Here is a 21,441-nt window from a genome sequence, read left to right as displayed (position 1 = left end):
GGTCCTACCCCTGCTCCCTGCCCCCCACCACTTACACCCAGAGGACAGAACCACGACTCCTGTGCTCCATCCTGCCTGCTAGGCTGGCGAAAGTTATGGGGGGCCCATGGGTCTGACTGGGGGACATGGGCAGAGACAGACACTGAGCTGGAGCAGACGGTGTCACGGAAGCCCCGGGCGCTAGATGACCTTGACCTCAGACAAGGCCACACGATACTTCTGCCTCCTCCTTCCTTCTCCCTGCCCTGCCATGGTGAGGGGCTGGGCTCTTAGTGCTTTCTGTCCAGGGTCCTCAGCAGAGGATCGTTAGCTGACACTGTCTCCCTCCACCCCAACTCTTCAGAGGCACCAAGGAAGTGAGGAGAACATCTGAGGTCTCAGGGGAGTGATGCCTGCCCCTCCACCCGGCACTTGCCCCTCCATCAGCGGAGGCTTCAGTCCAGCCCTGAAGCCCCCTTCCAGGGGCACCCATGCATATGGCCTGTCTCCGGCAGCCCTAGAAGAACTCTAGGGCTTCCCCGGGGAGGGCCGAGCGCCCAGGTACGAGGCAGGTTCCCCACAAGGCAAAAGCCTAGGCTTTTCTCCAAGACTCAGAATGACCCAGGCCTTCAAGAAGGCCAAGGAGGTCTGGGGCCGATCGATTCTCTCTCAACACCAGCGGCTCCACTGAGGCCCCAGGTAAGTGCCTTCCATCAACGGGAGACTCACCAGCTTCTGGAAGAGGTGGCCCATAGTGACCTGGCTGTCCCATTGTTGCACCTTGGGGCAGAGGTTGTCGTAGAACTCCTTGTGGATCTCGTAAATGTCCTGGATCTTGTAGAAGATGGTCTCGATCTGCTGGATGGTGAGTACGGGCTGGGAGGTGGTGGCAGTGGCCTTCAGAGGTTTCATGGGCTAGAAGAGAGAAGGAAGAAAGAGCAGAGGTGAGAGGCAAGTAAACTGGAGGGTCAGCAGGCTCAGGGCCCAGGTTAGGCCTTCCTGCTGGCCAAGTTCTCCCCAGACAAGGCCACTGAGGGCTGGGCACTCAAAGTTCGGTTTGGATCTAGCAGCAGATGTCACAGGCCCCAGCAAGCCACGTGCAACTGCAAGAAGAGGGCATCTGACAGCCAGAGCCTGGCCCAGCAGCTCTGCCAGGCCCAAGGGGTAGTGCCTAGACACACTCCTCCGACCCCTTGTCCCCCGAGGGGGCCCAGGTTCCCAGCCTGTTGCGGGTTTGCTTGAGGGTCTAACAGGATCCAAAGCTTTCTTCCCCAACGGCCTCATGCTCGAAGTCATAAATCCCTTTGTTGTGCTTCAGTGGGAAGGAGGGTTGACTGAGAACTCAATCCCTTAGCTGTTTCCTTTCAAGAAACAGAACATGATTCTAGGACTTGGGAGACAGAGTTTCTAAGGGACCAAACCGATCTCAGCTGCACTGACATCTTAAGTTCCCATCACTCAGTATACAGAGGGTGAGCAGGTGGCAGCCACACCACTGTCCCACCTCCCAGATCCGTGGCAGACATTACTAAGTGATCACAACCACCCTTCTCATGGAGCCTGGCTGTAGCCTCAGACCCGTTTCTCAGTGCCAAGGCTGACATGCAAGGCCATCTGTCATCTCTAACTGTCTACACCAAGATGCTCCCAGGCCTGCTGGTGGAGAGGGTGAGGTGACAGACAGAAACTCTAGACCATTCCCAACACTTGCCAAGAGCTGAAATCATTTTAAGCCCAGCATTAAGGGAAAAGGAATCTTGGATATGTTTTCTTCAATGTGATTTCGGTATTTTTGTTTTATTTTTTTTAGCTCTGCCATGAAGCATGTGGGATCTTAGTTCCCCGACAAGGATCGAACCCATGCCCCTTGCACCGGAAGCATGGAGTCTTTGTTTTGGAAGCATGGAGTCTTAACCTCTGGACTACCAGGGAAGTCCCTGTATTTCCTAAATTACCTCCAATGAGTAAATATTTATTTTCTAACCAGGGAAAAATAGGTATTAAAATGCATAGTTGAAACAAACAAAAAGTGATACTGAAGGGTAAGGAGCTCCTCCATGGTTGCTCTTCATTCAGCCCTGAAGTCCCCAGAGATGCCCAGACTGTCCACCTTGGGGGACAGGGTCTGGAAACCTTTCCCACAGAGAAGGCACAAGGGGGAAGGGTGTGGGGGGGCGGAAGGTTTACCTGGAAGAGAGAAGCCTGAGTCAGACGTGGTGGGTGTTCTTCCTCTACTGTGTAGATAAAGGGCTGGGTGAAGAGAGGCTTTTGACTTAATCTGGGTCATTCTGGAGACCCAGGAGCAGAAAGGAGAAGTTGCAGGAGCAGGTATGGGCTCATAAAGCCGCCCTCCATGATCTCACAGGATTAGGTAGTGAGCTTTCTGATAAGAGCAGCATTCAAGCAGAGGATGGATTCAAGGAACACCTCCACTGGAGGGAGGCCCAAGTTATTGCTGGCTCACCCCGAGAAAAGACACCTGCCCCCCAAACCCCAGCTCGAGCCAGCCGCAGCAGCCAGATGCCCAAGCCAGGCTTCCTTGTATCTTCCCGTCTATCTGTCCACATGAGGAAGTCTCATCTACTTAAAAACCCAGACACCACTCTGACTTCTGGTTCCCTGTCCTCCCAGCTCTAAAAAGTCCAGACAGAAGGATGACAGCAGGAAAAAGCAGAAGTCCTCCTTCTGACCCTCCTAGTGCTGGAACCAACAAGGCCTTCGCGTCCAGCCCTTTGCTGGGAATGCTGGATGGGGTTTGACTTGGTGCAGGCCAGGCAGTGTGGGCCAGAGTCCCAACTTTGCCACTTGATAGCTCTGGGCAAGTCACTTAGCATCTCTGGGCCTCAGCAGCCTTATTTGTGGAACTGGGATAATATTATCAAAGCCATAAGCCATAATTTATATAAAATACTGAGCGTATGCCTGGCACATAGGAGGCAATCAATAAATGCTAGCTGCTACTATGATTACTATTCACTCCACAAATAATGGACCAAGTGCCTACATGAGGCCAGACCGGGGGTATGTGGGAGGGTATTCAGTGTTTCACTAGTCACTGCCCCCATGGGAGCATGGAGAAGTAGAGACAGACAAAACACAAGGACACACTCAAACACGAGATCGTACATGAATGCAGTGAAGGAAGTAAGAAGGGGACATCGTGCGGAAGGACACGCAGGGGATGCTGACTTGAAATGGAAGCACAGGGGCGAAGGGGACAATATTCTAGGCAGATTTCCTCAACGCCTCAGACTGAGGCAGGAATAGCTTGGGAAGAGAGAGGAGCTGCGAGCAGGCTGGTGACCCTGCCTGTAGCGAGCGAGGGGGTTGGCAAGCAGAGCCCTAAAGCAGGGCCGGAGGGGTGAGCAAGGCATGGATCACACGGGGGAGGGAATGCGGCTAAAAAGCCCGTGAAATGACCTGGCTTTCCCTGGAGGGATTGACAGGGTCCAATTTTCCCTTTGGAGATTATTTGTATGACTCACAGTCCTTGTTCTGTAGAACGTTATAATCTATTCGGGTAAGGTGAACCAACATAAATGAAACGTTCTTGTGCACAAAGCAAGATACGGTTATTACTCAACTTGGACTGCAAATACCAACCAACAGGTGCCAAGGTTGTCCTGGCCCAGCTTGGAGAGGGCTTCACAGAGGAGGTGATGGGAACAGGGCCTCAGAGGGAAGCTCTGAGCAGGTGGAGAAGTGGGGCCTGGGCAAGCCTGCAGGTAGGAAGGATATAGAGGGAATCTGGGCCAAGAAAAAGGAAGAGCATTCTCCCCACCGCAGACAGGTGCCCCATCCAGCTCATGGTCCCAGTGCTCTGTGAAGGATACTGAGCTGGCTCTTGGGACTGATCAGAGTTTATCCTTAACTTTTTTGATGTGGACCATTTTTTAAGTTTTTATTGAATTTGTTAAAACATTGCTTCTGTTTTATGTTTTTGGTTTTGTGGCCCCCATGCATATGGGAATCTTAGCTCCCAGATGAGGGACAGAACCCCCACCACCTGCATTGGAAGGTGAAGTCTTAACCACTGGACCACCAGGGAAGTCCCAGACTTCATCTTTTTTACCTCTATCTACCCATGCCGATGACACCACCCTTATGGCAGAAAGCGAAGAGGAACTAAAGAGCCTTTTGATGAAGGTGAAAGAGGAGAGTGAAAAAAACTCAACATTCAAAATGCTAAGATCATGGTATCCAGTCCCATCACTTCATGGCAAATAGATGGGGAAACAATGGAAACAGTGGCAGATTTTATTTTGGGGGGCTCCAAAATCACTGCAGATAGTGACTGAAGCCATGAAATTAAAAGACACTTGCTCCTTGGAAGAAAAGCTATGAGAAACCTATACAGCATATTAAAAAGCTGAGACATTACTTTGCTGACAAAAGTCCATATAGTCAAAGCTATGGTTTTTCCAGCAGTCATGTATAGATGTTGAGAGCTGAATCATAAAAGAAGGCTGAACGCCGAAGAACTGATTTTGAACTGTGGTGTTGGAGAAGACTCTTGAGAGTCCCTTGGACTGCAAGGAGATCAAACCAGTCAATCCTAAAGGAAATCAACCTTGAATATTCATTGGAAGAACTGATGCTGAAGCTCCAATACTTTGGTCACCTGATGCGAAGAGCCGACTCATTAGAAAAAGACTCTGATGCTGGGAAAGATTGGGGGCAGGAGGAGAAGGGGATGACAGAGGATGAGATGGTTGGATGGCATCACTGACTCAAGGGACATGAGTTTGAACAAACTCTGGGAGATGGTGAAGGACAGGGAAGCCTGGCGTGCTGCAGTCCCCATGGAGTCGCAGAGAATCAGACACGACTGAGCGACGGAACAACCACCACAACCCAGGTCCAGGTGAGGGGCCAAGTCACCAGAGTCCCTGTTCCTGCTGGGGTGTAATCCCACCCAGGGTGGGAACAAAGGAAATAGGAGAGAACAGCCCTGGGAAGGCAGGGTGGTCAAGATTTCTCAGAAACTGAGGGGGAAGCACTCGGGGCTATGAAGAGGCAAGACACAACCACTCTGCTTCCTCCTAAACTCCCACTCTCTCTGCGAAAGGGGAAGAGCCGGCGCTCAGCAGGGTGGGTCACATGGACAGGGCCGGCTCTTGGGCGTCAGGCCGGCTTCTCAGGACATGGTTGGGGGCCTTTTGGGGAGGGGAAGTGCTGCATGCGTGCCCCTGGCTGGCCTGAGACCCTTGGAGGCAGTTATTTTTATCTGGTGAAGCTCTGAAAATAGGCCTCGGGCGGAGAGGGCTGGCTGAAAGGCACAGGCGGCCCCACACTGAGCTGGGCTCCGGTCCTGCTCTCCTGACAGAGCACACCCAGTTAGCCCTGCTTCTAGAATCCTGCAACAGAAGATGGGGTGCTGGCTCCCCATCTCATCAGTTAACTCTGGCTCTGGGTGTCCTAGAGAAGGAAATGGCAATCCACTCCAGTATTCTTGCCTGAAAAATTCCACGGACAGAAGAGTGTGGTGGGCTACAGTCCATGGGGTCGCTAAGAGTCAGACACGACTCAGCACGCTCCATGGGGTCGCTAAGAGTCAGACACGACTCAGCATGCATGCACCGAAACAAACTGGGTGTCCCATGAAGGGCTCCTCAGGGAGGTAGGCCAGGCGGGCTTGAACTTGTTTGTGACTGCACACTGTCATTTGTTCGCTCTGTCCCCCAGCAACTTGCCTTCTGCCTTTCGAAACAGGGGAGAGAAATCGGCCCACTTCCTCCACCTCTGATTCCAAAAGGCTTGGAGGCTGCCACATGCAACTTTGCTAACTGCCACCAGAGGCTGGGGGTAAGGGGGGCATCTTGAATCTATTTTACAAATAAGAGACAAAGCAAACTCCAGAGGGGAGTCTTGAGAGAGGGGCCCAGCGGTGGGAGGAGCTCAAGGCCCAGGAAGCCCACCCGCAGCACTCAGCTCACTAACCCGCCTGGAGACACGCAGCGTGCCTCCCGTCTTCCACCTCAGCCCAGGCTCCCAGACCCTCTTCCTTGTAACCTGAGCCCACCAGGAACCTGGAAGGTTCTGGGAGGTTACCAAACCATGCCCAGCCAGCAACCCAGTCAGCGCGAAGAGGCTCCTGCTGTATGTCCCCAGTCCTGGGTGTACACACCCAGCCGTTTGCATAGCAGGAAGTGTTAAACCAAGAACAAACACACAGAGGAGTGGAGCTGTGGGAACGGGGCGGGGTGGGGAGAAGGAGCGCTGGGCGTGGGAGGAGGAGGGAGCTGGGGAAGGCAGGTTTTCTTCTCCAAGCCCCTTTGTCAGATCACCTCTCAAGAGCCAAGGGCTTAGCTCCTGGAAGGGCCCCAGCTCTAGGAGAGAGAAGAGGGCTTGAGTCCTTAAAACCGAGGCTTATCAGCTGAGACTTGTGCTGTGGGGGAGCCCACCAGTCACAGCCCAGGCCGCCTAGCTCATCCCTCCCTTGCCCTTGCCTCTGCTCAAGAAAGAGCCAACCCAGGATGAACAAGCTGGGGGGAAGTGAAGGGACCCTGGGTCACACCCTGGGAGTGGGAGCCCCAGGCTCATGGTTTTTGTCTTGAGAGCATGAGCTGTTAGAAAGGCGAGCCGGGAGGGAGTGTCTTGGACCCTAAATCTGTTGTTATCTTTACCCAAACAAATGGAACTCAAATCAGGCCCAGCGACAGATGAGAACCCAAGCTGGAGTCTAAGAGGGGCCCACTTCCAATGGGAACATGCACCTCCGCTTCCTTCAGGGAACGGGTGTGTGGACAGAAACAGGTTCTAACCTGCGCTCTCTCCCAGGATGGGAGAAAACAATAGAATACGCTCCCACCTGGGCTCCAAGAGCTTCCCCTACAGACTCACTCACCCCTCACAATGACCTCAAGAAGAGAGGATGAATATGAGTATACCCAGTTTGCAGGTGGACAGAATGAGGCACAAAGGTCCATTAATCTGCTGAAGGTCTAGAGCTGGCAGGCGCTCAGGTGGGGATTCAAAGCTGTTCCTCTGAGCCTCTTTCAAATATGCATCCTTTTATTCATAGTAATGACAGCCATGCCCCTTTGTTTAGCACAGCAATTCACAGTTTATAAGGATAAACTTATATTTCTGGGACTTCCCTAGTGGTCCAGTGGTTGAGATGCCAAACTTTCACTGGGGGATTGGGTTTGATTGCTGGTCAGGGAATGAAGGTCCTGCATGCTACACGGTGAGGCAAAAAAAAAAGGCTATAAGGTGGATTTTGGTTGCTTGCCCTCCCCTTCCTTTGACTGATATTTGAGTGTCTAAGAACCTAGCATTGTACTAGGTCCTCAAAATGATCTTCTCAACCCCATGAAGGACAGAAAGAAGGTAATGGCATTGTTCTCATCTTCAGATGAGGAAACTGAGGCTCAAGGAGGTTATCCATGGCTTACCCAAAGCCAGTGGGTTGTTTTTTTTTAATTTTTAAAAATTTAATATTTTTAACTGGGTGGGGGGCAGTGTCGGATAGCATGTCAGATTATAATTCCCCAATCAGGGATTGAACCCATGTCCCTTGCACTGGAAGTTCAGAGTCTTAGCCACTGAACAGCCAGGGAAGTCCCATCAGTGGTTTTTAAAACCAACAACACACATCAGAAGGCACGTGGCCCAGTACATACATACACATATCCACACAAACCAAAAGCTGCCTGAAACAGTACTTATTCTTACTACGTGGGATGCATGCTGACATTTTCTTTCTCATTCGTTTTAAACTGTTGGTTCACCCCACTTTGCTGCCTGAGCAATCCACTAGCAATCAAGACGCGTAGTTTGAAAGGCAGGGCAGTAAGTCCACTACTCATGGCAGCGTCAAGTCTTGCCCCAGCTCCGGCCCCAGACCAGAGTCCTGATCGACCTGCCAAACTGTTCCTCCCTTGAAGAAATAACTGTGAAGACCAACAGATTCCCAGTAAGACTGACCACCAACTCATTCCCCTGTGTTACAAAGCAGCGGCACACCTCAACAGTTACTCCTGGGGTAACAAATGACAACAGCTCACATCACAGCAAGGACATAAATGCGGATCTTACAGTACTCCCTACTGATCTACATCTTCATTTCTTATTCCTCCTTGTTCTGATATCATCTGATATCTCAGTCTGCAAAACACCCCGGGAAGAGAACTTTCCACGCACAATTACTCTGCATAATATCCAGACGCCTCTAATACACACTTTCTTCAGAGGCAAAAACATCTTACATCTGTGGTTACTTCTACCTTTGAAAACACTGTGTTATTCCCCTCCCAGTCCGATTCTCACAACGCCTCCAGCTTGGAGAAGAAACTAAGGCACATTCACAGAGGGCGGCGGTCTGTTTAATGCCTCAGAGCTATGGTGCTTCTGAGAACGACACAGCCAGCCTTCCACCTCATTTCCTGCCAGAAGGCCTCAGGATGGTGCTAATAGTTCACTACTCCAGGGAGGAGGAAGGACTGGGACCAGGGATGACAAAGAGGCCCCAACGTGATTGATTGGTAAAGACTGCCCACAGCATCAGTTGGAGGCAGAGGCTAAGATACCACCTGGACAAAGCACTGTGATCCATTAGTAACGTCTGCACTATAGTTAGGAGTGATGGCGTGTTTGCCATGCCTAACCAGGTGGTACTTCTTCTTCCACCTTTCCCAGGGTAAGTAATGGAGAATTGGAGTCGAGAGGCACAGGCCTCTTCTGGCAATGACCTTGGGTGCCAAGCCGTAGGCAGAGCAGTTCCACAGACCCCGGCCCTGGGAAGGACTGGCCCACCTCTCTCTCTCCCAACTCCAAACATAGTCTCAGAGCACAAAGACCCTAAAATACATACTTACCAGCAACAGAGCTTCCAGCTGGTTAATATAGATCTCTTCGCTGGCCAGGAACCCCGAGAGAACCAGCTTTCTCATCTCCAGGCCCTTCCCTGCTTCCACCTGTAAAAGCAGATCAGAATCTGAGCAGCCTGTTTTCTTGCCTTTTTCCCCCTCTTCTTTACCATTTTTGTAAGGGGACAAAAGCCAAATACTTATTATAGAAAATTCGGAAAACATAGAAATATAAAAGGAAAAAAGAAATCATCCATACTCCTACTGCTCCCATCTTGCTTAATTTCTCTTCCATCCTTTTTTTCCCCCATGCTTCCTTATATGATACCCATCTATCCTTTTATCTTCCTGTCCCCAGGAGCTCAAACCCACAGCCAAGAGAGGAGCCTGGCAGGCTCCAGTCCATAGGATCACACAGTGTTGGACACGACTGAAGTAACTCAGCACAGCACCCTTATAATGGCTTCCCTGGAGGCTCAGATGGTAAAGAATCTGCAGTGCAGCAGACCTGAATTCAACCCCTGGATTGGGAAGATCCCCTGGAGAAGGGATCGGCTACCCATTCCAGTATTCTTGCTGAAGAATTCCTCAGACGGAGGAGCTTGGTGGGCTACAATCCATGGGGTTACAAAGAGTCCAACACAACTGAGCAACTTACGTACTTTCACCCTCATTAATAGTGAGCCAGGTAAAAAAAGAACCTGAGCCCATGTGTGGGAGCAATTTAATGGAGGAGGGGAAAGAGACAGTGAAGGGAAATCAGAGTCATGACTGAGATGGGCATGGTCACCTGGAGAGCATAGCAGGGGCCAGAGAAGGTGCTCAATGGAAGATATGTATGAACAGAGAGGAGGAGTAGGGTCAGAGATGATGGGATGGAAGTGGCCATGGGACTCCCGGCCAAGCAGCCTTCCAGCTACACCTCTAACTGTATCTTCCTGCCCCCGGGAGCTCAAGCCCTCAATGGAAGGTGCTGGCTGTGGGCCTTCAACCTTACCCCTTGTACCCACCCCGCCCCCAGCATCTCCTGACCCCATCAGGCCTCCTCCCCGCTCCAGAATTCTTTCTCCTCTATGCCAGAGATCATACCCCATTTAGCCTTGAATGGCCACCAACTAGCCAATGTTTCCCGTTGTATCTACAGGATAGGTGGGGCCTGTGTTGAATGGATAGATAAATGAGTGAAGAATCTACTCAAATTCCCCAGTAATCATTTTTTCCAGTATTAAATGCCACCAACAGTTCCTGGCACAGAGAAAATGCTCGAACACTCTTCCTGAGTGAGAAGACATATAATTCTTGTCATCTAAGATCCCCAAGTCACTCCTAGCCTCTTCTCTCCTCTCCTCTGCCACACGGAGTCCCCAGTCCCTTCAAAGTGTTCTAGCTCATCTCTTACGAGGATTCCTTCCTCTGCTCCACCCTCTTCGCTGCTGTAATTGAGGCCCACAGCAGCCTAGTCCCCACTGGATTCGGATTGCCTTCTGCTTCTCTCTTCTGCCTCCACTGCACTCAGAGTCAGATCAGTCTTCCCAGAATGCCAGCCTACACCTGATGCTTATCAAAGACTTAATACCGCAAAAAAGTGGTTACTGGGGAATTCAAGTAGGTTCTTCGCTCGTTTATTTATTCATGCAACACATGCCCACCTATCCCGTAGATACAATGGGAAACAAGCATTCAATAGCCCTTACTTTCATGTGGCTTATAATCTAGTGGGAGAGAAACACGTTAAAACCAAAGCCAAGGACTTCCCTCGTGATACAGTGCATAAGAATCCGCCTGCCAGTGCAGAGGACGTAGGTTCGATTCCTGGTCTGGGAAGCTTCCACATGGCATGGAGCAACTAAGCCCACAACTACTGAGCCTGTGTGCCCCCACTGCTGAAGCCCACTTGACCTAGAGCCTGTGCTCTGCACCACAGAGAAGCCACTGCAATGAGAAGCCCAACCCACAACTAGAGAGTGGCCCCTGCTTATCACAACGAAAACCCAGCACAGCCAAAAATAAATAAAGCAAACTAGCAACAAAAGCCGAGTAAGTATCAATATATGACTATAAAGTGTGATGCTAATTGCTAAATCGCTTCAATCGTGTCCGACTCTGTGCAACCCCATAGACGGCAGCCCACCAGACTCCCCGGTCCCTGGGATTCTCCAGGCAAGAACACTGGAGTGGGTTGCCATTTCCTTCTCCAATGCATGAAAGTGAAAGGTGGAAGTGAAGTTGCTCAGTCGTGTCCGACTTAGCGACTCCATGGACTGCAGCCTACCAGGCTCCTCCATCCATGGGATTTTCCAGGCAAGAGTACTGGAGTGGGGTGCCACTGCCTTCTCCGATAAAGTGTGATGGGGTCCAGCTTATTCTTTCCTTAAACACCTACAATGGCTCCCAGCACCTCTCCCCACCCTTCTGATCTCTCTAACAGCTGTCTGCTTTTCCAATAGGCCAGAGTGCTCCAGCCTCCAGACTTGGGTTCTAGCCGACCCTGCTCCCTATAATGCCTTCTCCTGCGTGAGCACTTCTCTCCTGAAGGCACAGCTGAAGGCCCTGGCCCTGCAGCTTCAGCTCCCAAGGAGGGAGTCTGCTGCCCCTGACACGTGCCTGATCTTGTTACCTGCCTGGTGATTTTGCAGGGCCTCTGAAGCACCCGTATCTTGCTCCTCCGGACGCCGCCCCCTTCCCCCACAAAGCCCAGCACCATGTGATGCTCCTGACATGTGGGCACCTGACACTTATTAAGCCTTGTAAGTTCTTTCCACTCTCTCATTCAGCTTCATTGCCCTCTCAAATACCTCTCCGAAGGGGGTACTATATTTTTCCATGATACAAATGGAAACAAACAAATAAGACTTAAAAAGAGGGAGGGGACCAGTCCAGAATCACATAGCCAGAAAGTGACAGAGCTGGGACTCCCTCCTCCTCCCAGGTCCTTGACCACCAAATTCAGGGCTCATCTCCTGCTCTGATGATTCCCTCACTCTTGTGTTCCTTTGTCAACCTTCAGATGCTTACCTAGAATCTCAAACAGCTCCCTCTTTGGGCATTTAAGCATAAGCTGAAGCTATGCTAAGCTTCATATTTCTGAAGCTATGCTAAGCTTCATATTTCTGAAGCTATCAGAAATCTCCTAGGTCCCAGGAGAGTTGCTTCCTCCCTGCTGCTTGGCTGCCCAGCAAGTTCTCACAGGCCTTGCTACCCTTTCCCCAGGTAAGAAACTTAACTCTTGACCTGCTATCAGCAAACCAGTTAGCAATTTTGCTGGAGGCGGTCTTTCCCAGAGTCTCTGAAATAAAACCTGATCTTATAACTGGACATCCTGCCAAAGATGTCCACCTCCTCAGCCACAAAACCTGCCATATGTCACCTTCGTGGCAAAAGGGAATTTGCAAATGTGACTATGGATTTTTAGGTGGGGAGGTTATCCTGGGATTATCAGATAGAGCCCAGATAAGAGACCTTTTGGGGCTTTCCGATGGCTCAGTGGTAAAGAACCCGCCTGCAAGGCAGGAGCCACAGGAGACCCGAGTGTGATCCCTGGATCGGGAAGATCCCCTGGAGGAGGGCATGGCAACCCACTCCAGTATTCTTGCCTGGAGAATCCCAAGGACAGAGGAGCCTGGTGGGTTACAGTCCACAGGGTCGCAAAGAGTTGGACGTGACTGAAGCCACTTAGCACAGCACAGCATGCATGCAAGAGACCTATGAGCAGGAGGCAAGAGGGTCAGGGTCAGAGAAGAGGCGACTAACTCACAGAAGGGGGGGGGGGGGGGGTGCGGGGACAGGGAGAGACTGAGTGAGAAACTGAAAGATGTGAGGACCAAGGATGGGACCACGAGCCAAGGAATGCAGGGGCCTCCAGAAGCCGGAAAAGGCAAGGGAACAGGCCATCTTCCCTAGAGCTTCTAGGAGGAATGCAGCACTCCTGACCCTTGAGACTTGCAAGAGAATAAATCCGTGTGGTTTTAAGCCACCAAACGTGTGGTAGTTGCTTTCGGCAGCATTAGGAGACCAGTATGGGTGCCAAGGTTTAGGGGAAAACAATAGTTACTTACTGATGGGTTCACAAGTACCAGGCACAGTTCTAAGTGCTTTCCGAGGATTAACTCTCTGGAATCCTGCAATCTGGATGGTGTTATCATTATCCCTCTGAGGAACAGAGAAAAGAAACTGCCAACTGTCTAGAGCCATGGGAATCGCAGGCAGGCAGCAGCACCATCTCTGAGGAATGAGACTGGAGCTTGGAGCAGGGCCCACAGGCCCTGGAGGCAGAGGTCAAGGTCAGACCCTGCTGCTTCTGCCTGACAAGTGGAAACTAGCCCTCTATGTTAGGGGCCAGCACTTCCCTCCTGTATCCCATTCCCTTCCTGTTCCCTGCCAACAGGGGATGTGCCCAAGGACTTGGCAAACATGCTCTCAAGAAGTCACCTGGGGGCACAGTGTGAGCTTAACTGTAGGCCTGGCTGGACCAAGTCCAGGGTGAAGAGCTGGTGACTCATGGCTCCCACCAAGCCTTTACATTCCACCCCAGGCACGAGCACAGACCCTGGGGTCAGCCCCAAGACACCCCAATGAAGCAGGACCCCCTCCTCATGAGACTCCAACCTCGGAGTCCAACCTTGAAAAAATCCCCACAAATGCAGCAAGTAGTCACTCCCAAGCAGCCCCACTCTGGGCTGTATTCACTCTGATGTTTTGGCTGGTGAGGGGATGGAGGCAATGGAAAGGGATGTGAAATTAACCATTTTACCAACAGTTAACCTGGTCTCAGTTAACACCCCAATCCTCTTCCATCTTTGCTTCCTTCTGACCATACCTGTTCCTGGTTTGGAATTACCTGGAAATTCACAATTCCTTTTTCAGTCCTCCTGGGGCTACTCTCATCCCGTAAAACACCAGGGCTCAGGACTTCCCTGGTGGTCCAGTGGTTAAGACTGTGCTCCCATTGCAGGGTGCATGGGCTCAATCCCTGGTCAGGGAACTAACATCCCGCCTGCCGCACGGTGTGGCCACAAAACAAAGAAGCCACCAGAACTCAGCATCCATTCACTCATTCCTCACTGTGTGCCCAGCACTGGGGAAAAAGAGGAGAGGACAGTCCTAACCCCCAAAGAGCCCCCCAGAAGCACCTACATGCCCAGAATCACCGGGGGGAGTTCTGGGGAGTTCAGGGCCCCCAGAGCCTGTGCCAGGCTGCCCGCCAGTCCTGCACACGGGGAAGCTGCCTTCTGGGCGACACTGTCCCCACTTCCTCCCCAAGCAGAGCTTATGAAACTCAGCAGCCATGGTGGGCTCGATCATGGCCAGCATTTTACACAACCTGCTGGGCTGAAAGGCTGTCACAGCCTGAGGCCCCAAATCCAAGAGGTCAAGTCACTCTGAAGTGGACAATAGCTGCAAGTTAGGCTCAGCTGGCTCTGGCCTGGTCTTTTACAGTCTGGGCTAAATAAAGCCTCCAAGGCTTTGGCTCCAGGCCAAGTCAAGACACTGTCTCCAGGAGCCTTAATCTCCTTCAAGACAGCAATGCGGGCTGAACAGGCAGAACCTCCTGCAACTCCCAAGTCTTAGGCCAAGTGGCTCTGCCGACAGCAGAACTCAGCCCATTGGCCACACCAGTCTGCAAGGGGTACGGAGGTGGCGGTGGGGCTGTCTGGCCAGAGTCGATGCCTCTGAGTCTAGGCACTGGGTCCATGCCGAGCATCAGCCTCAGCATAGCCGGCCCCTCCCTGAGTTGAGTCGATACAGGGAACTCAGCCATTGTCTCCTCTTCCCAGCCCTAGGCACCGGGAAGTTCTCTTTCAGTTAGTTCCTCAGCAGAATGGAGGGCAGAGGACAGGGACCACTGCTGGGGGACTCTGCTGAAAAGTGGAGTCCCATATTCTGGGCTGTCTGGAGCCACAGGCAGGCCCCATGGGGTCCAGCAGTGGTTCCATGGTGCAGTTGTTCACATCCCACATCTCTGCAGTTGGGTCATACTCACATACCACCAGCATGCTTACTTAATACTGTTCTTTACAACAACTGGCTTCTTAAAAGCACAGCCTTCGGCTTCCCTGGTGACTCAGAGATAAAGAATCAGCCTGCCAATGCAGGAGATACGGGTTCAGTCCCCGGTCCGGGAAGATTTCACATGGTGCAGAGCACCTAAGCCCATTACACCACAGCTACTGAGCCTGCCTCTAGAGCCTGGGAACCACAGCCACTGGGGCCCGTGTGCTCTAGAGTTTGTGCTCCCCAACAAGAGAAGCCACCACAACCAGGAGCCCACAGACCACAGCTAGAGAGTAGCCCCTGCTCACTGCAACTAGAGAAAAGCTTGTGCAGTAACAAAGACCCAGCACAGCCAAAAATAAATAAGTGAAATTTAAAAAAAAAAAAAAAAAACAGTCTTATCCCAAGCATTATGTTTGAAAGCACAGGAAAGATGTACAAGTTAAACCCGCACCAGCTGCAGTGGAAGCTCGGCATCTTAACCACTGGACCACCAATCGAGTTATTATTTTTTTTCTAAAATACATTAAAATGTATGCCTAACTGTTAAAGTGCAAAATCTATATCTAGGTGCTACCTAAAATCATCTCTCAAATCTTCTCATCTGTGGCACACACTTCAGGGAAAAACCTGAGTAGGAAACACAGGCATGGCCATCACTACACATGGTCGGGGGGAGCAGAGATTTGGACAAGTGAAACAGAAACACAGGCAGTTGATAATCCATTAAAAATTGGCACAGAATTCACCTGAGGAGTTAATCTGCATTACAAAAGGATTTAAAAATTCCTGACAACTGAGTTCCTTTAAATAGCAGCTTTCACATAGCAAGGCCTCTATCAGCCCGAGGTACCTTTAGGTACCTTTAAATAGAATCGTATGCAAGATTTGGAGGACGTACACAACACCTTACAGAGGGGAGGCGATGCTGCTCTCCATATTCATGCATTATTCTTAGTTTGTAGACTTTTAACTCCCCAAAGGGAGGTGTGGGTTGAAACACACTGCAAGCTCCAGCTCCAAGCTCCATGGAGAAAACCACGGCCATCTTCATACCTGTCCCCTGGGCAAGATGAAGCATCTCAGAAACGACACTGAAAACAGGACTGATTTGACCTGTATAGTAGGACTGCTGTTTGGACACTGTTGAAGGTAAGTACTCCTGAAGTAAAGTAATAACAGCAAAGACAGAACGGCCTAGACTCCTACCAGCTGTCAAGAAGAGTCTACCAAGCAGGAGCGTGCCAAGCCCAGGACAGGAGCACACCCTCCGGAAAGGAGCCTTGACTTCACAGGTGTACATGCCCACCCACGCACGCACACACACACACACACACATCCCTGACTCAATGAGAAGCGTTCTCTCCTAATCTGAATTTAGTACCCTTTTATCAGAACCCTTCTCCTGGCTCTGCCTACTTTCTCATTATATTCCTATTATCTGGGCACTTGCCCCCTTGCTCTGAACTCTTTATGAGAGAGGATCAAGTCTTTCTCATCTCCTCTCCTCTCCTCCCCAGTGCCAGGCACCCTGCTTTGACTAGAACAGAACCTGAGTGTGTGTTGAATGAATCAGCGAGCTTTCTGCCTGCTGTTCCCTCTATAGATGGCCAAGCCTGGTGGTGGAGAAGGGCTTCCTAGATGTGTTCAGGCTGAGACAGGGGGCCTGGAATTCTCCAACACTCAGGAAAGGGCCCTTCTCCCTGGAAACAGGTAGGTCCAGGAACACTGCTCCGGGAGGAACAGCATTTTTAGGTGTGATGTGTACCTAAGCCCCCATGACATCCACATGCTTTCTTCTTACAAGGCCAGGGACATCGAGCCTCACTCATCCCACCAATCCACTGGACACCAGCCACACACCAGGCTCTGTGCAGTGCCCACCATGAATACAAGAGGGCTCTGCCCTCAAGGAGAACAGAATCAAGAAGGCAGAGTCTAGAGTTCCAAACAGAATGAAATATGGGCTAGGCCAGTATAAACCAGGGAGGAGACCCATAAGGCAGGACAGGAGTGGGGTCCCATCTGTGCTGGGGAGGGCATCTCAGGGAAGGACCATTAGGAACCCACGTAGGTCCCATCCCACACACCACTAAATTCCCAGCAGGTGCTCTTGGTTCATAACCAAACTTTTCCCCATCCTGCTCCTGGGATGGCTGGTCAGACCCCAAGGCCAAGGCCTCAGGGGCCCAGTGAGAGACATGACTTACTCCAGTGTGCCAGGCTAGCACCAGATGAGCAACCCAGGGGTGGGGCATCAGCCACTGCCAGCCTCCCATTATAGCTCCTCTCTGCCCCACACCCAGGCCTACAGCTACTGCTCCACCCCTTCCACACATCAGCCATCTACCGTGGGCCTGCAATCTATTTTTACCTCCATTAGCTCCTCCTCGGAACCAGACTGCAGCCCGGATGGGGCAGGGCTCTCTGATGCCCATCTTCCAGGAGGGACAAAGGGGCCCAGGGAGGCTCAGTGACAGTTGCTTCCTGACCACAGCAAGGCTCTGTGCACCACGCCCTCTGGGGTGAAGTGCTGCCAGGGCAGACGGGCCGGGGCCCCCAGACAGGCACTCTCTGTTAGGTAGCCTGGATTGCAGCCTGCGAACTCCCTGCCAAACGTTCTCACTGGCCCTCCCTTCAAGCCACAGAACAGGGAGGAGGTGAGCAAAACACTGAGGTCAGAGCTCTTAGAAGCGGGCCTAGGTGAAGGAAAGGAAGCATATAGTGTGGTGTGCAGCACTGGTGTGCTTTCAAGGGGAAGCCCAGCCCCTGGGGCACAGGTGAAGAGAAGGGAGGGGGACTGAGGCTGCCCCGCCCCTCCTACTCTATCTTCAAGGCAACTTCTCCAGACATAAGGGCACCACTGCAGAGAAGGCCCATCGCCCAGCGCCAGAGGCTGTTATGCTTCCTGCCAGTGCCCACCTTGGGTAAAGTGCCTTAGCCACCCAGCTCCAGCCTCCAAGCCGGCTGTTACCTCCCCTTTCCGGCTCATCCAACTCTTTTCCTTCAAGGAAGCCCAGTGACCCCTGGTTCTGGATCCCTCCAAACACCCGGAGCCCTGGCCCAGATGCTCCAAGTCTCCTGGCTGGGAAGAGCAAGGGCCCCCTTGGCCTGAACTTCCCAAGTGCACTTATCCCCCTGCTGCCATGGAAACAAGGAATTATAGCTTTCTGGTTTCAGATCACCGGCTCCTGGGGTTGAGAGGGCAGGGGCAAGCAGGCTCACACCCCTGGCGTGCCCCCTAGGTGACTCATGTCACTGCCAGAGAAAAAGACACTGCCACCGCCCCCCTCCCCAAGCTGGTCTGGGGAAAGCCAGCAGCCACTCCCCTCCGAGGACAACTGGTCCAAGGGGAGGAGGCCGGCACTGCACCTCTCCCCCGGGAACAACTGCCCAAAGCAAAGCCCCTCTCATCCCCTGAGGGGCTGGCGACCGGGCGCCGGCCCCCTCTCCGGTTGGGGTGCTCCAGCTCAGCCACGAGGCTGGTGCGCAAACCAGCCATTTCTGCAGTCAGAGCTGCGAGCCCTGCCCCCTCCCCCGACAAGCATCCAGGGCGTGTCACGTTCCCACCTTCACAGTCACCAAGAAGGGGGACCCTGAGCTGGGGCTGGTCGGGGTTCCCAGCTCGCACTCCTCCAGCAGAAACACATCTTCATCCTCCAGGACCTTGTCCAAAAAGCCTATCGCCTCCTCTTCCTCTTCCATGGCAGCCGGAGCCGCGGAGGGCAAACAGGAAGCGGGGTCCCGGCGGCAGCAACGGCAGCAGCCGTGGCCGCCGGCGCCCGGGAGGGAGCGGGGCGGGCCGGCGGGGACGGGAAGAGCGCGCGGGGCAGGCCTACACCAGCACACGGGCCTCCCCGGAGTCCGTCCTGGCGCCCGGCCACCGGCTGCCGATGAAAGGGTCCATTATGAACCTTCTCGGGCCGCCGGCTCCCGGCCCTCCCGGAGAAAGGGGAAGCGGGGCGGCCCCGCGGGTCCCGGCCGCCTCTTGCGGGGAGCTCCAGCCGCCGCCGCCGCCGCCGCCGCCGCGATCCTGGGGCCCGCGCGCCCCTGCCCGCCGTGCGCGCCGGCTCTCCGGGCAGGCGGGGCCCCGCTCCCCGCGCCGCTCCCAGCCCGGCCCGGGCGCCCCGCCGCCGCGGCCGGCCGCTCGGATCCCGCCCTCCTGGACGCCGAGGCTCGCGTTCGCTCTCAAGGCAGGAAATGCACGACTCGACGGGCAAGGTGGAGCCGTTCCCCTCTCTGCGGTCGCCGGGCTCGCCGGCCGGCGGGAGGCTCCGGGAGCGCGGAGGAGGGGCGACGAGGCCGCAGCCGGGCCGGGCGCGGAGGGGAGGTCCGCTTCCCAGAGACAGGCTTTTATTTACAGCCCCTCACCGGCCCCGCGGGCTGGGCGGGCCGGCGGGCGGGGGCGGAGCGGAGGAGCAGCTGCCCGCCGAGCCTCGCGGGCCCCCGGGGCCAACCTCGGTGTCACCTTGGGATGCCGACCAGCCCCTAGTCACTTCCGCCCCAGGCTCTGACACCTTTAGGCCTGGTGAGAAACCATAGTTTCCATCGCCACCGTGGTTGGGGCTTTGTGCAAAGGAGGCCTGACCTGCTTTCCCGAGGCAGAAGCACGAGTGCCAGCCAGGGGTTGCAGCGGGGGCCGCTTGGGGCCGCCAGAGGGACCACACCTCCTTCTTATAGATGCTGCTGACATTAGCAGCACCACACCTCTTTGGGGCTCTTCTCCTTCAAGAAGGGCCTCTGAGCCCAGCAGAACCAGCCCCGCAGGGAAGGGTACACTGAAGCCAGGATCACGAGCAGCGCCAGCCTTGCCCATCCCAGCCTGCTTCCCCTGGCTTCCCATGCTTCCAGAAGCTGAATGCATCCGCACATCCCCCGGTCCCTCTGGCCCCATCCAGAGATGCATCAATACATCCACCTACTCTTGCCGGGAAGGAGTTTCAGGGCAGCAGCTGGAAAAAGCTCTTTCACAACACAACATCTAGGACAAAGGTTGCAAACTCCAGGCCCCAGGAGGGTGTGGGTAAGATCGGTTAGTGAAGTGAGCCAGGTAGGGACCAGGTGAATTCAAGAAAGTGTCACTCAGCTCCAGCTGCTGGCTGCCAGGGGCAGTGCAGGCTCACGGTTAACACCCCACCCCCCACCCCCAAAGTGAGAGCTCTCAATTTAAAAATGATGGCAGAGGGACTTCCCTGGCAGTCCAGTGGTTAAGACTTCCCCTTCCAATGCAAAGGGTGCCGGTTCCCTGGCCTGGGGGCTAAGATCCCACATGCCAAAAAAAAACCAAAATATGAAACATAAGCAATATTGTAACAAACTCAACAAAGACATTAAAAATGGTCCACATCAAAACAATAAAAATAAAAAATAAACGATGGCAGGTAAATTCTATTTAAGAAACAAGGTGCAGTCTAAATGAAACGTCTGTGCACTGAATCGGGCTTACAGACAAGACTGCTGCCTTCTTGCAACGGGTTGTTTCTTTGAGAGAAGTTTGGGAGAGTGTGTGCGTGTGTGTGTCTGTGTGTGTGTGTGTGGCGCACGCATGCGGGTGAGGGTGGGGGGGGTGGGAAGAGGGTGTTGGAGGATGGTCCTGGAATATTACCTCTGTCCCATTTCCTCCTGGTATCTTGGAATCAAATTCAGCTTCACACATGACCAGTCTACCATTTTGTAAACCTGTACAGTAAGTGCTACCAACCAGGCAAGTCAAGTGAACACTCTGGATTCTGAGTAATGAGCCCTGAAGCTCCAACTCCTCTCAAGCACCCCCCACCTGCCCCTACCCTGCCAATCTCCCACCAGCCCCCAAAACTATGTCTCTAGTCGGGGATTTCCTCGAAATCTTCCTGGTGCTTCTAGCTCACAAGTGACTCTCAGTAAACAGTTGCCAGGACCAACCAGTGTGGTTCTTAATGACGCAGTGTCTGAGTTGTCCCTAATGCCTTGTGTGTCTACCAGGACCTCCTTAGGCAATGGTGCATTTCCGGCTGGTGGCAGGTATATGCCCATAGAGGGTAGAGTCCAGCTCTTTGGGACTCATTTGGAAATGCATTCCAAAGTGGGGGTCAACCATGCGCCACCCTGGGCCCACCTGGGGTCATCACCTCTCCTTCCAACTGAGTATCTCAGCTGAGAATAGGGTTCTTGGTTGAGCCTCCAGGCTGGGTAGAGGGGTTGAGGAAGAGGGAGGAGGGAAAAGGAGAGAGGTGGACGTGGTTTGTCATCCCAACTTCCCCCAAAATCTCTGAAAGTTCTGATCTCTAGGTGGGGCTCCTGCCATTCTGTTACAGCTGAAAACCTGTCTTCTCCAGTAAAAGATTTCTCCCTGTCACTATAGCTGAAATACAGACCAAGGGATTTGGTGTAAGTTCTCTGGGGCCTCAGGGCTGACGGGGTTCCACAAGGGCATACCCCACCCTACACCCGCCCTCTCCATCAGTCCCTGTCCCTGCCCTGGCTGGGTTATATATAGCCGGGGCACATCAGAAGGACCACAATTCCTCATCTGTTTGGGCGGGTTAGGCTGTTTTCTGGGCTTGGGAACAAACAGGACTGGCATTCCCCAGGGCAGAAGTGTGCCAGCCCAGGGCTCTCTGCCAGTCTCCCCCGCTGCAGGCTCCGGGTGCATGGCATATGGGGCTGCCCTCACTGGTCGGAC

At 53.2% G+C, this 21,441-nt stretch overlaps 1 protein-coding gene across 1 annotated transcript in view; it reads right to left on the bottom strand.

Moving 5' to 3' along the window:
• ABR (ABR activator of RhoGEF and GTPase) overlaps positions 1 to 18,742 on the bottom strand; it is an 85,419-nt gene extending 66,677 nt beyond the window's left edge. Inside the window, exons 1-3 of the mRNA XM_052657454.1 lie at positions 18,351 to 18,742; positions 8,799 to 8,897; positions 709 to 894 (exon numbers count right to left, since the gene is read on the bottom strand). Coding sequence (XP_052513414.1) covers positions 709 to 894; positions 8,799 to 8,897; positions 18,351 to 18,485 — 420 coding nt within the window. The 5' untranslated portion in view covers positions 18,486 to 18,742. The remainder of the gene's footprint in view (positions 1 to 708; positions 895 to 8,798; positions 8,898 to 18,350) is intronic.
• Between the last annotated feature and the right edge of the window lie 2,699 nt (positions 18,743 to 21,441).

The sequence above is a fragment of the Budorcas taxicolor genome, chromosome 19, assembly GCF_023091745.1.
Source record: "Budorcas taxicolor isolate Tak-1 chromosome 19, Takin1.1, whole genome shotgun sequence".
Lineage (NCBI taxonomy): Eukaryota > Metazoa > Chordata > Mammalia > Artiodactyla > Bovidae > Budorcas > Budorcas taxicolor.
The sequence above is the reverse complement of the archived record's forward strand: the minus strand, read 5'-3'. Positions and strand labels throughout refer to the sequence as shown.